The 15,147-nt window shown below is 41.5% G+C and overlaps 1 protein-coding gene across 1 annotated transcript in view; it reads left to right on the top strand.

The window, feature by feature from the left end:
* LOC109920806 (rabphilin-3A-like) overlaps positions 1–15,147 on the top strand; it is a 220,963-nt gene that overhangs the window by 113,993 nt on the left and 91,823 nt on the right. The window contains exons 3-5 of the mRNA XM_048611789.1: positions 8,436–8,579; positions 9,496–9,625; positions 11,856–11,939. Coding sequence (XP_048467746.1) covers positions 8,436–8,579; positions 9,496–9,625; positions 11,856–11,939 — 358 coding nt within the window. The remainder of the gene's footprint in view (positions 1–8,435; positions 8,580–9,495; positions 9,626–11,855; positions 11,940–15,147) is intronic.

The raw sequence follows: 15,147 nt of genomic DNA, 5'->3' as shown, positions 1-15,147 counted from the left end.
TGTGCGGGAATATTGGTCCAAACTTTATACGTCCTTCAGCTAACATGAGTGGATTTTGCTAATGTCTACTATCTAGAACTCCAGTTCTTCATTCTCACCATTACACTGGGCTCTCAGATTCATTTGTCCTCTTGCGCTGGGTATCATTCCATCATATAGCCTAGATCTTACATTCAATGGCTTAACTTCTGGGATACCATCTTGAGTGACTTTGCACAGATCTTTGCTCATGATATTGCTTGAAGCACTGGTGCCTATCTGACTCTTCACATTCACTTGATGCTGTCCTTTTGCAACTTCATTCCAACAGTCAAAAAACCATTCATCACCATTAGCCCTGACAATGCTAAACTGATGTATGATGTTGAGGTTCTAATGAAATAATCTTTCAGTTGTCCAAACTGACAGGATTCAGTTAGATGTATCAATGCCATCACAAATATATTAATAGTCTGTCTCTGAGATTTGAAGTTGAATGTGTAACATTCAAAAATAATATTAATATAGGGTTTAACATGTCTTCAAAACCTTCAAAATCTCTTCTGTGTTCTTTGATCCTCAGTGAGATTGAGGAAACAATGCAACTTGTAGTACTCTATCTCCAGCACTGATAACAGCTATTGCAACTCTTACTTACTCAGTCTTTTTATTTCATTCTATAACCTTTTCATAGTTTTGCCACTGAGACTGAAACAAATTCTAATTGTAGCTCATATCTTCTTTCATTTCCACAGCAACAGGGAGTGGATAATTCAAAGCCATTCTGACTCACCCAGTGCTTTAAAGTTACAGATGCTTGTTTTAAATCTTCCTTTTTTCTTTGTGGTAGCTGGCTCTCTGAAAGACTCCAGAGTGTCAGCTGACATCATGTAATATGTTGATGGCTGCTGCAGAGTAAAGTGGAAACATTGACAGTAGAGGCAGAGGTCCCACGATGACAGCAAGCCAGCTATTACACTATGTAAAATGCATTTTTCTGTTAAACTGAGCTGTTTCAGAAAGAATCATCAAGGTTTCTAATTGGTGTCCACTGACCTCTTGTTGAAAAAGTGTGTGAATGTGGACATATTTGGTGAGGACAGGCTCAGTATGGGTCTAGATACTGCGCACTCCCCACCAAACTCAAGTAGTCAGTCACATTCTGATTAGCAATGGTTGAAATACAAGGGTGGGTGGGTGGATGTTGGAGTCAGTGATATTGGGATCATGCTTTAGCCAGTGTGTTCAGGTGGAAAAGAAATTAAATTTGGAGTGTGAGTGGGGACTTGGGTTTACAGGAAATGGAGAAAAGAGAATTCCTGCGTATAAAGCATATTCTTACTAGTTACATCGAGCTCAGTCACTTAATTCCTCATCATTGTCTTGCTGGAGATAATGTCATGATTTATGCAGCATTGCAGTTCTCTTGTAAATTCTTTCTTTCTGCAATTTGGAAATGTAATAATTTATGACCTTTCATTCAGGGGACACATTGTAGTTCTCTCCTCCTCACAGTAAGATTGTAATAGATTTTAATAATGGAGAAACTGCAATAAATTCTCCACAGACAGAGAGGTGTGTTCATTTTATAATGTGAGTGAACTGGCAGCACAGAGCCAGAGCTACGGCAGCAGAATACTAATTGGGCCCTTCACAGTCCTGGAATCAGACAAGAGAAACTCAAATCTCGGCAACTTGGTGCTGCGTATGATGATGCTGTTTCCTTGGCAGATGAATGGAATGTTTCCATGGTGTATGTCCCTGATTGGACAGCTCAGTGTATTTTTCCGACACTCTCCAAAACATGAGCATTTAATGAGGAGCATAGCAACCTATATTTATTTCCATTCTTTCTGTCTAATCGCATTTATCCAGGGTATATTGCAATCCAAGGAATATTGCAATCTCTCCCTCCTGAAAATTCTGAATTACTTTCCATTCTTACCTTTCTCCACTATTCTCTGTGCATTGCCCTTTCAATGCCCCTATGTCTCTCTCTCTCTCACTTTGTCTCCCTCATTTTCTCTCTTTTCCAGTGTGTAAGGTTCTCTCACTGGTTGGAGTTTACACTTCCCTGTTGGGAGCTCAAAGGCAGAATGGGCACATTTTATCTAACAAGTGACCTTCCTGGTGTCCTCTCCATGCACCATGACCTGTCTGAAATTTTACAGGGTGCAAGGAAGGTGTCACATGGCCTACCTCAACTGACCAATTAAATGGCCTCACCCTCTCCCATTGGAACAGTACAGTGATAGAGGGATGGTCAGCAGGGAGCTCTAATCCATACCATAGAGTTGGTAGTTTTAATCGCACAGGCTGATGGTTAGAATGCTGTCCTTAGGAGGGCCCTGGGCTCATCTGAGGCAAGCCTGCAAAGGTGAATCCACACCACAACACTTTACCCTCCCCGTAAAGTCTCTTGGACCTGACCCTTCACATTTTTTCCCTTATCTTGCCTTGACCTCTGACTCTTAATCTACCAGTCAGACTGGGTTCCTCAGCATTGGGGACTGTCTGCAGTACCAGCTGTGTCTCCTGGTGGCGCTGTGAGACTGCAGAATCAATCTGTCTGGTCTCTCTAAAGGATTGGCATCCTCTCAAGAAAAGTGTAGAAAGAAATTAAAGAAATTAATGCTACTTTCTATGTTAAACTGTTGACACGGTTGTGGATGGGCTTCCTCCCCACACCCTGACTGTTTAGCTAGATGGCAGGGACCAGCTTCACACACTCTCACTCTTTCTGTCTCCGGTTATTTTACTCTGTGTCTCTCCCATGAAATATGTTGGGATTGATAATGAGTTGCCATGTGTTATTGAGTTTGAGTTGCAGATCCGTAAGTTCTTGGATCCCAAACTCTGGTCAGCCAACATGAAGTCTCCTCGGAGAAAACAGAAATGTTTCGGGTCCGGTGACCCTTCAGTTCTGAGGAAGGGTCACCGGACTCGAAACATTTCTGTTTTTTCCTTCTCAGATGCTGCCAGACCTGCTGAGCTTTTCCAGCAACTTTGTTTTTGTTCCCGATTTACAGCATCCGCAGTTCTTTTGGTTTTTATGAAGTCTCCTTGTGTATCTCTGTTCATGCAGCTTATTTAAGGATCTACAACTAAGGAACCATCTCCTGTTAAGCGACAGAAGAGGTCACACACTGAAGTGGGATTTCTTGGCCCCATATCAGTAGAGGAGATGGGATAGCATCATTGCTACTGACTGTGTATCTACACTGTTGCAAGTTGTCTGTTTTGATTCAAAATAAGACAGAGACTTGGTTCAATATTTGCTCTGTGATCGAGTAGCTGATCTAAGTTGCTACAGCAGTCAAAGCGCAAACATCGGTTTTAGCTTCTGGTTAGGGACAGAGTAATGCCAAAACTCTGACTCTAATCACTAAGGAGCGAACCCATGACTAGAGAGGGTTCCTGTGTGAAGAGTTTGACTCCCTCACAGTCTAACACAGAACATGAGGAACAGTCAGCTGGTGAAGTGCTGGAGAACGCTGTCCACCTATTCCCAGTAAAGCAACAAGGAGGAGAAATGTTCAGGGCAGGTAATGAAAGAAACATGGTTGTTAAACACACCATGTCCTGGCTCTGGAATCATCTTGGGTGATAGTTTTCTCCACTGCTGCATGTCACTTTGCTATGAACAATAAGATGTGTAATACAGTTATGCAAATAAAATATCTTAGTGACTGTAAATGAGTTTTAACGAGCCTGACACTGGTGGCAACTAAAGCAAAGTTGGCAGCAAGCCAAGCCGAGACATTATCAGAGTTTGGAGCAAAAGATGAAAGGACTTATCAACAAAGCCACGCAAGTAATTTGTTGACAGCAAAACAGTAATTGAAGAGCCAGAATAAACTCAAACAAAAATCAATCAAACCTGTCAAACAGGAACTGACTAAAACATCAGCTCGGCTTAACATTTCATCTAAATAATGACTCCACTTACAGAGAGAGATATGGCTAAACAAGGTCTCTGGGGCTGATTGGGTGATGCTACCAAAGAGTTGGCATGGGCTTGCTGTTGGCTTTCTTCTGCGCTACATCATTCTGTGATTCAATGACATTGCACTGCTCCATCAGCACTGCACTGGAGTATTAGCCTAAATTGTATGTCCAAATCTTCGACTGGGATTAAGAAACTGTCAAATTTAAAAAAAAACGGAACCTGTGGAATTCTCTACCAAGTCACTGAACATATTTAAGAAAGAAACAGATAAAGTCCCAGTCACTAAAGGTATCAAGAGATATAGGGACAGCATGGGAAAATGGTGTTGAAAATATGGTATTGAATTGCAGAGCAGGCTGAATAGGTTAAAAGGCCAATCCATAGTGATCACCTGAGCCTCTGTCCAAATACTTGAAATAAAGGATTTGCAGTTGTACCTTTGTCTCTTAGTGTGAGAGGGTGGCACTTATGTGCAAGTTGTGAAATAAGGAACATCTAATTTACTATTTGCCATCACTCAGCTATCTATCCCATTCTCACGAAAGGCATTGATCACAAACACATTGACCATAGGTATATAGAACATGCCCCACTTCAACATGCTACTTTAACGGTGCTTTATAAATGCAAGTTGGTGCTTTTGTCAACAATCCCAGAATCTAATGCCAGTCAAGTCATCATGCCTTCTCTGTTTGGATACTGAATGCAAGCATTAGAAAAATAAGACCTGCATTTATCTAAGACCTTTCATGATCGCAGGATATTCCACTCTGTTTAGCAGCTAATTATGTATTTTAGAAGTGTAATTACAATTATAAAATAAGAAATGCAACAGCCAATTTGTGCACAGCAATCTCCCACAAACAGCTATGTGATATAACCAGGTAATTGTTTCTTTAATATAACAAGGTGTAGAGCTGGATGAACACAGCAGGCCAAGCACCATCAGAGGAGCAGGAAAGCTGACGTTTTGGACCCGAAACGTCAGCTTTCCTGCTTCTCTGATGCTGCTTGGCCTGCTGCGTGCATCCAGCTCTACACCTTGTTATCTCAGATTCTCCAGCATCGGCAGTTCCTACTAGCTCTGAATTGTTTCTTTAATATTGCTTGTAGGATAAATATTGGCCAGGATACCAGGGATAACCCTTTTTCGAAGTAGAGCTGTGAGATCTTTTAGATCCACCAAAAGGGTCCTCACTTTAATGTCTCAGCTGAAAGACGACATCTCAAACAGTGTAACATCCTGTCAGTACTTCATTGTAGCACAAGGCCTCAGTGAATTGGAACACACACTTACAGTGTATCTTACAGACAATTACCTTATAAAATACCTCCACAAATGCACCTTCAAACATATAATGTCAGCTAGTGCAGGAATTGAACCTGCACAGTTCATATCATTCTGCATCACAGATCAGTCATACAAGCTAATTAAGCCTCTTACCTCACCCCTCATGGTGTGATGTCTAATAGTTTTATAAAACAGTCCTGAGATCCCAATGATAGAATTCTCAAATACTCTGGTTTCAAACCAAGTGAAAAGAGTATCAAAGGGATTTAAAAGTAGATATTTCAGTGAGATTTTAGCATCATCAATGGAGATGATGTCAACCTCTCAATCCCGGAATGGGTCAATTTAGCTTCGTACTGTTAGGTGTGATATTGTGTCACACAGATAAGGAAGGCCCAGGTTTGAAGCTTGCTCTGTGCTCAGTTAGTTGGCTTCAGACACAGCAAGCAGTGTTAGCACAACCAAAACAGAAATTGCTGGAAAAGCTCAGCAGGTCTGGCAGCATCTGTGGAGAGAAATCAGAGTTAACATTTTGGGTCGAGTGACCCTTCCTCAGAACTCTGTTCAGAAGTGTAATTATAGTAATTACAATAGCTCAGTTCTGAGGAAGGGTCACTCAACTGGAACCGTTAACTCTGATTTCTCTCCACAGATGCTGCCAGACCTGCTGAGCTTTTCCAGCAATTTCTGTTTTTGCTTCTGATTTACAGCATCCCCAGGTCTTTTGGTTTTTATTTAGTGTTAACACAACCAGTTGTTTTCACATCTTTCAAGCAGAAAGAGGCACAAATATGTCAGAGTGTCTCAGTTGATCATTATAGAGTGGAGCTAGGTGTGAAGTGAACAAGGCAAAGAAAAGATTAGGCTTTCTATCAATTCATTCTTGGGATTTTTTGGGTATTATTAGCAATGTTGGAATTTATCACCCAATCCCAGATGCACTGAGAGTGTGATTGTGAGCTATCTCCTTCAACCTTAAAGAAAACTACAATGGTATGAGATGTGAGCTGGCTACGGTCGATTGGGGAATGTTACTTAAAGGGATGACTGGATCAGGCCAACATTTAAGGAATGCATTGATGAACTGAAACATTTTTTCATTTCTGTATGATAGAAAAGTAAAATGTGAAAACTGGCCCACTATAGCTCACAAGGGAATTTAGGGGCATACGAACTGGCCAAAAAAAGCAGCAGACCTGAGAATTTGAACCAGTTTAGATTTCAGCAGAGGAGACTGATTAAGGGACTGATTAAAGAAAGAGAAACTAGAGTATGAGAGTAAGCTTGCAGGAAACAGGCAAACTGATTGTAAAAGCTTCTGTAGGTCCGTGGAGAGAACAAGATTAGTGAAGACAAATGTAGGACTCTGACGGTCGGAAAGGGGAAAGTTATAATGGGGAACAAAGAGATGGCAGACCAATTAAATATATACTTTTGTTCTGTCTTCACAAAGGAGGACACAAATAACTTCCCAAAAATGTTGGAGAACACAATCTAGTGACAGGGAGGAACTGAAGGAAATCAGTAATATTGGGAACTATTGTTGGGGAAATTGATGGGATTAAAGACTGACAAATGCCCAGGGCCTGATAATCTCCATCCCAGAGTATATAAGGAAATGGTCTTCAAAATAGTGGATGCATCAATGGTCATCTAGACTGTGGAACAGTTCCTATAGATTGGAGGGTATCTAATTTAACCTCACTATTTAAAAAAAGATCCAGACAGGATACAGAGAATTATAGACCAGCTAGTTTGACTTTGGTAGTGGGGAAAATGCTAGCATCCATTATAAAAGATTTAATAGCAGAGCACTTGGAAAACAGTGACAGGATCAAACAGAGTCAGCATGAATTTACAAAAGCGAAATCATGCTTGACAAATCTACGAGAATTTTTTGGGTAGATTTGATAAGGGGACCAAGTGGATGTGGTTTACTTGGACTTTTGTAAGGCTTTCAATAAAGCCCCACTTAAGAGACTAGCGTGTAAAATTCAAGCACATGAGTTTGGGGATAGTGTACTGATATGGATAGAGAACTCGGTGTCCAACAGGAAATGGATCATTTTGCAGGTGGCATCAGTGACTAGTGGGGTACCGCAGAGGTCAGTGCTTGGACCCCAGCTAATCACAAGTTGGTAGATGACAGAAAGCTGGGTGAGAAGGTTAGCTGTGAGGAGGATGCAGAGATGCTTCACTGTGATTTGAACAAGTTGAGTGAGTGGCCAAATGCATGGCAGATGAAGTATAATCTGGGTAAATGTGAGATTATCCACTTTGGTAGCAAAGGCAGATTGTTATCTGAATGGTGATAGCTTGGGAAAGGGGGAGGTAAAATGTGACCTGGGTGTCTTTGTTCAACAGACACTGAAAGTAAGCATGTAGGTGCAGCAGGAAATGAAGAAGGTGAATGGTATGTTGGCCGTCACAGTGATAAGATTTGAGTACAGGAGAAGGGATGTCTAGCTGCAATTGTACATGACCTTGGTGAGACCACACTTAGTGTATTGTTTTGATCTCCTTATCTGAGGAAGGTTGGTCTGGCCATGGAGGGAATGCGACAAAGACGTAATTGGCTGATTCCTGGGGAACAGGATGTTGAGTTGGATGATCAGCCATGAACATATTGAAGGCAAAGCAGGCTCAATGGGTTGAATGGCCTAATCCTGCTGCTATTTCCTATGTTTGTATGAAAACCTTACTAACTCCTTTTTTTTAGCAACTTTTTAGAACTGAGTGGCTTGCTAGACCACTTTAGAGGGAAGGGTCATCCGTGTTGGATTGGAACTAGAGTCACGTTTAATTTTGGTTATGATGCTTTTCCTCAAATGGAGAATAGTCTGAGTGAGAAGAATCACTCTCTGAGAACGTAGATGGCATGACAGTTACTTGCATCAGGTCCAAAAGGCACTTGGCATCGAATGAACTATAGCCCAGAGAACTCAGTGTTGTCCAGAATAAATGGGAGGAATGAGAAGTGTTTCCAACAGATAACATCCCTTTAAGTGTGATCCTTGTATAGGTACGGAGCGAGAATTGATCGTGTCCTGTGTAATTAGCTGGGGGAACAATCATTCCTTCTATCCAGCTGGGAGTATGCCAATCAGCTCCTACCCATTGTTGGGGGAAGTAATTGCCCAGCATCCTTTGAAGTCAGAAATATTCAGCATGTGCTTGTCGACGTGCCTTTAAATGCTCTCTGAAAACCCATGACAGACTCGGGGCCGGCTGGTCAGTCCACACAAACAAAACGGAGAAGCAGCGGAAAAGTGAGGAGCTGACTGAGGAGGAAAAGGAAATTATCAACAGGGTGATTGCCCGAGCAGAGAAGATGGAGGAGATGGAGCAGGAACGAATTCAGTGAGTCCAACATATTTGGTGGGTAGCAGTGGAGGGGGTGTCATCACACAGGACATTGACTTTTTCTCATAACAGTGACCAATTCAACAATAAATACTGGAAATGAGAGGCACAACTGCTCGTTCAAAGCAGCAGCACAATCAGGCATGACAGGCTGAATGGCTTCCCTCAGTGCTGTAATTTTTCATAATTATGTAAAATGCACAGTAGGTCTAGCAACATCTAACAAAAAAAATTCAAGCGTTAATGTTTTGCATGGACAGCCCTCACCAGATATTTAAAATTTGTTCTCAGGGAATAACCTGACTGAACAGGGGCCGTGCCATTGTTAATTATTCCCATATAATGGTTACTTGCAAATTCTACACAAATAAAGGATTAGTACTTAGCAACAGTAAATATTTCTTAATATTTATAGTTAATTAATTAGTTTGATTCTTAATTGTTACATTTAAATAAGGTAAGTTAATTATTGTTTTATTTTATCAATAAATTTAAGTAATCAATAATTGTTACAGTTTCTATCTTTCCACTGAAAAAGTCCAGAATTAGCCACTAATTCAAAATTTGTCAGCAAGCGTCAATCCACATTTCAAAGTTAAACATGAACTGATTCATTTAATTTTATTTGTCCATTAGATTTAAAAAATGAAATTTCAACCCAAACCACTTAGCGAGAAACTAAACACTGATTTATCTGAAACAAAAACAGAAGTAGGTGGAAAAGCTCCATAGGTCTTGCAGCAGTTCTGAGGAAGGGTCACCGGACCCGAAACATTAACTCTGATTTCTCTTCACGGATGCTGCCAGACACGCTGGGCTTTTCCAGCGACTTCTGCTTTTGTTTCTGATTTATGGCATCTGCAGTTCTTTACTGTGATTTATCTCTCTGTTTCTTTTCCGGTTTTACACTCAGGCGCCTCGTGGATCGTTTGGACAACATGCGAAAGAACGTTCTGGGTGATGGCTTATCTCGCTGCATCTTGTGTGGGGAGCAGCTGGGTCTGCTGGGCTCCCACGCAGTAGTGTGTGAAGACTGCAAGAAGGTAATTGATGCATGATGTGGTGCAACAGGCTCAGCAAGAAGCAGAAAAGCAGGATTGTTAATTATATATCTAAGCGTCTGCAGGTGGAGGACATTAATAGGGTTTTACTGAAGCACATATAAAAGGGCTCTTGTGGTGCAGTGGTAGTGTCCCTGCCTCTGAGCAAGAGGCTTGGGTTCAAGTCCTACCTCCTCCAGACGTATGTAGTAACATCTCTGAATAGGTTGGTTGGAAAAATATCTGAAACACATATAGTGGGGAGGTGATGGTGGTAATGTCACTGGAATAGTAATCCAGGTACCTCATGGTTTGGAGAAATGGATTCAAATCACTTGGATTGTCACATGTATTTATTACAAATACAGTGAAATGTGTTATTTAGTGTCACCACTCTGGGTGCCATCTTAAAACATAAAATATAAAGCCAGAAAAATAAAACAATAAAGTTCATCTCATAGTCTTACCTCAGTAAAGTTCTTTGGAACAGCTCCTGCTTCTAGCTCAGCTCCTCCACCCTAATCCTCAAGCCATCACTTTAAATGGGCTCCACAACTGTTGTCTCACGAGCAGGTCCTAATTCTCCCTCTTCCTTATGAATGACTAAATTCACAGTCCAAATACTTGCAGCTTCTGGAACAAATTTTTACCTTTTAGAAAATGTTTCCTAATTAGTGAGAGTGGCAGCATGTATATCTGCTGCAGCAGACCTGCTTCTGTCTTTGTCTGCAGTATAAAACCTGAATGCAAGAAGCATTGACAGTTGAGATTAATTGCTGTTTGTTGAATTTCTCTTCAGCAGCAATCTGTGTCACTCACCCAGAGGAGAGGAGAGATGAGATATTGGGAAAGGCGTCTGAGGCTGCAAGGAACTCAAAGCTCCTGACAGCTGTTTGTGTTGGTGCATTGGCATAAAGTAGAGAGATGTAGTCTAGACCATAGAGAATTCCTGACTCTAGCTCCTATTTCCTATATTTTATTTTATCGCCCTGTTGTGACACCTCCATGACAGGTGGGGGTTGAACCTGGACCTGGCCCAGAGGTATACCACATGAATCCTCCTATTTCCAATACCATCAGTGTTTTATTGGGAGATAAATGTTAGTTCAGTTTCTACTGGGAGCTATTTTTAGATGATTGGCTAATGCTTTGTGTTAAATTCATAACTGCATTACTTTAACAGTCACTAAACTAGTTCACAACTCTGTTGAAGTATCACAGGGATGCATGCCAATTTGTTACCAGCACTAAAAACAGCAAACTAAAGAAAGTAAATCTCTCAATGGTTTCACTGCATTACATTGTACAGACGAGAAAGAAAAATGAGAACTGCAGTCTCCCTCAATCTCCTTCCTAAGAGACCTGCCCTTGCTCTGTTAGCATGACCGCTGACTGCCTAGTTAACTGGCATTCCAACAAAGCCCTGTATTAGTCTTGGAGGTCAGTAGCTGGTTTGCAATGTCGAGTGATGCCAACGTCACAAGTTCAATCCCTGTACCAGTTGTAGTCACTGTGAAGGCCCCACTTTCTGAAACTCACTTGAGGTGTTATGGCCTTCAAGTTAACTGCACGGCCAATCACCTCTGTCTGATGAGACAGCAGCCTATGACGACTTTCACTTTTAATTGGAATCTTCTGAGGCTCCCTGGAAGGGAGGCTGTGGCAAAATCTCTCAGCTCATTGAAAAGATTACCAATCTGGAAATGCATCTCAAGTACTGTAGCCTGCCAAAGCTGTGGACCAATAGCTGGAAAGTAGGATTAGGCTGGGTGGCTCATTTTTGGTTGGGGCAGACATGATGCACTGTGGCCTCTTTCTGTGCTGTACATTTCCATGATTCTAACAGGATATTGGGGAATGGATGTCGCTGGATTGACCAGGATAAGAATCGGGTTGAGAGAGTTCCATATTTCTTGTTTCTATCACTTACACTGAGGTTGACTGTAATGATACGTACTACGGCACCAGGCTAGATCAATTCATTCAGTTGAGGGAATGGACCAGATCAGCTTTATCTGGTGCACTGCCTCACCATGCTGGACCAGAGGATAACTGAGAGCCAGCAGCAAACCCACCCCTCCCCCAACCCCAAACCAAAGGATGTCTTTATTCCCTCCCCACCAGGTCTGGCTTTGGTACAGCCCTTCCTTTTAGTCAGTTGTGGGCACATGTAGAGGAGCTTTCTGCCTGACTTTTGACAACCGAGCCAATCATTGATCTCTTTCACTTCCAGAATGTCTGCACCAAGTGTGGGATTGAAGCATCCAAACGGCCTCAGACACTGTGGCTGTGCAAGATCTGCAGCGAGCAACGAGAGGTAGGCACCTGTGGTCACCTATGCTTGTGGTTCCCCTAATTCCCAGTGTCCGTAGAGACTGGTACTGTGCAGTGTCTGCGGACTGGGGATTGCATTGCTTGTATAACAGGCATGTGTTGTAAAGCTCAGGGATGTTTTACTTGAGCAACATAACTGAGCTAAGACTGGGCACTGCTCCCGAATCTGTGAGGAGATAATTAGAAGGAAAATTTGCAAAACTCTATCATCATACACAGACCCAGCTGCTGCTTTCAGGGTGCTATTATTTGAAACAGGTGGCCTCCTATAGATGCTATTGTTGTGGGAAGACTTCAAAGAATCAAGTTTTGCTGGCAAGAAAGCAAATGAGTGAAATTTCTAACTCTGAAACATTTGGGAGTTAAGATTCAGTTAAAATTCCCACTAACTCTGATGAATAAAAACAGTCATATTGTTTTTTTTTAAATTACAAGGTATTTCGTACATTGTTTCTTCCTTAATGACGTAGTTGGTTCAACATTTCACATGGTTTTCAGTGTGCAGTTTATGCCTGACTCTCTGGTGCTGCTGTGAAGCAGTCGTTGCCATGTCAACATCGCGGTTGAACTGTTTGAATTACTGTCAGAAGGCAGTGTGAGGACCTGCTCACTACCTGCTGGTTAATGCTTCTTTCTGTCATCACCGCAGAAACTGATCAGCTCACTAGGGAACATAAATAACATGAAGTAAAATAATACATTACCCTGGAAACCACATCTGTGCATCTGGTACAGTTTGCACAATTGAACACACCAATTCACCATACTTTCCCTCCTCACCACTTGATCCTTATATTCTATTCACACTACGCTTCCCAACTGCCACCTTCCTTGCTGTCTGCCTTGTTGCTTTTGTTCTTAAATAACTTTAGGATTGAATAATCCCTCATTCTCAGGGACTTCATGCCCAGCACCTATCCTGGTTTTGCTTTGATCAAAAGAAAAATAACATGAATACTGGAAACCTACAAATAGAAATAGTTGGAGAAACCCAAAGGTTCTGACACCATTTGAGGAGAAAGAAACAGAGTTAACATTTCACATCTGATATGACTCTTCCTCGGAACTGGTGGAGCCAGAGACAATCACTGAGGGAGGCAATATAGCTGTGACAGTGAGTTTTGGCTTACACTTTATCAAACACTAGGAGGGAAATAGAAAGCAGTGGAGGTGAATAAGCTGAAAGATTAAAATGGAAATTCAATCAGGCAAAAGAGCAGGAGGAGGCCACAACTGGAAGAGAAGACCATAAGAAATAAAGACAGGGCTTTATTTGTTTGGCCTCTCAGTTCTGGTCTACCATTCAATTTGATCATGGCTTAAGTTCAAAATTAAGGGGCATATTTTCAAGGTGAGTGGAGAAAGAAGGTTGTGGAATGAACTGCCAGAGGATGTAGGTACAGTTATGACATTTAAAAGACATTTGGACAGTTACATGAATAGGAAAAGTTTGGAGGGATATGGGCCAAATGCTGGCAAGTGGGACTTGTTTAGTTGTGAAACTTGGTTGGCATGGATGAGTTGGACCAAAGGGTCTGTTTCCATGCTGTATGACTCCATGACTCTATCTATGACATTCCTCACATCCACTTCCCTGTGTTTTTTCCATGACCCTTGCTGGCCCCAATGATCAAGAATCTATCTATCTCAGTCTTAAATATGCACAAGGACTCTTCCGCTACAGCTGTCTGTAACAAGGAATTCCAAAAACTGTCAACCCTCTTTAAGAAGACATTCCTCCTTATCTCAGTCTAAAATTGGCGCTTCTTTATTCTGAGACTGCACCCTCAGTTCCCAGATTGACCTGTGAGGTCAAGCCTCTTAAGAATCCAATGTGTGTCAATGAGATCATTTCTCATTATTCTAAACTCCAGTGAGTAGAGTCATAACCTGTTTAGCCTTTACTAATAAGACAATTCCACCATTTCAGGAATCATCCTAATGAACCATCTCTGAACTCCCTCCAATGAAATGAAATATTTCCTTAAATAAGGGGACCAAACTACTCACAGTACTTCAGATGCGGTCTCACTAGCACCTTGTACAGTCATAGTGAGACTTCATATACTCCAACCACTTGAAATAAGGGCCAACATTTCATTAGCCTTCCTGATTATCTGCTGCACCTGTGTGCTAGCTTTCTGTGTTTCCTGCACAAGTACCCTCAAGTCACTTTGTGTTGCAGCTTTCTGCAGTTTTTCTCCATTTCAATCAGATTTTGTTCTTTTGTCTCTCTTCCAAAATGAACTTCACATTTTTTTCGCGTTAAACTCCATTTACCAACTTTTTGCCTATTTACTTAACCTGATCTGTAAAGTGTTTGTATCCCTCTTGCAACCTGCCTTTCCACCTATTTTTGTGTTGTCTACAAATTTGGCTACAGTACATTCACTTCCTTCCTCCAGGTCATTAATATATACTGTAAACAGTCACGGTCCCAGCACTGACCTCCATGGAACCGTTCTGGTCACAGGTTGCCAATCTGAAGAAGAACCACTTATCCCCATTGGTTATTTCCTGTCTATTAGCCAATTTGCTAGCCATGCCAATGCACTACCTCCAACACCATGAGCTCTTAAGACTTAAATTTTTGTGAGGTTCCTTGACAAAAGCCTTCTTTAAGTCCAAAAATGACATATCTACTTGTTCCCCTCTATTCACTCTGGTTGAGACTTCCTCATAAAATGCTAATCAATTAGTCAGACACAATTTTCCATGTGACCTCTGCTTGATTATATTATGGTTTTCCAAATGTTCTGCAATTATTTCCTTAATGATTTGATTCCAGTACTTTTCCAACAAGAATCGGCAGTGAATTAACTTCTTGATTAAAAGCAAAATACTGTTGATGCTGGAAATCAAGAAATAAAAAACAGAAGATGCTGGAGAAATTCAGTGAGTCTGGCAACAACTGTGCAGGCAGAAACAGAGTTAATCTTTCAGAACCAAAGAAGAGCCATAATGAATGTGTAATGTTAACTCTGTTTCTCTCTCCACAGATGCTGCCAGACCGGCTGAGTTTCTCCAGCAGTTTCTATTTTTATTTTGCTTTGAGTAGACAGATTATTGAGCAGGCAGTCTGAAAATTCTCTCTGAGGGTGGGCTTTAAAGGGGGGCCTGTCATATTTTCCTTGCTATTTTCATGGGTTTGTGGCTCTGTTTCACTGCCTTGGAAATAACAAAGCTGCTAA

The sequence above is a fragment of the Rhincodon typus genome, chromosome 24, assembly GCF_021869965.1.
Source record: "Rhincodon typus isolate 14 chromosome 24, sRhiTyp1.1, whole genome shotgun sequence".
In the NCBI taxonomy this organism is placed as follows: Eukaryota; Metazoa; Chordata; class Chondrichthyes; order Orectolobiformes; family Rhincodontidae; genus Rhincodon; species Rhincodon typus.
Note: the sequence above shows the minus strand (reverse complement) of the source record. Positions and strands in the feature narration are given on the sequence as shown.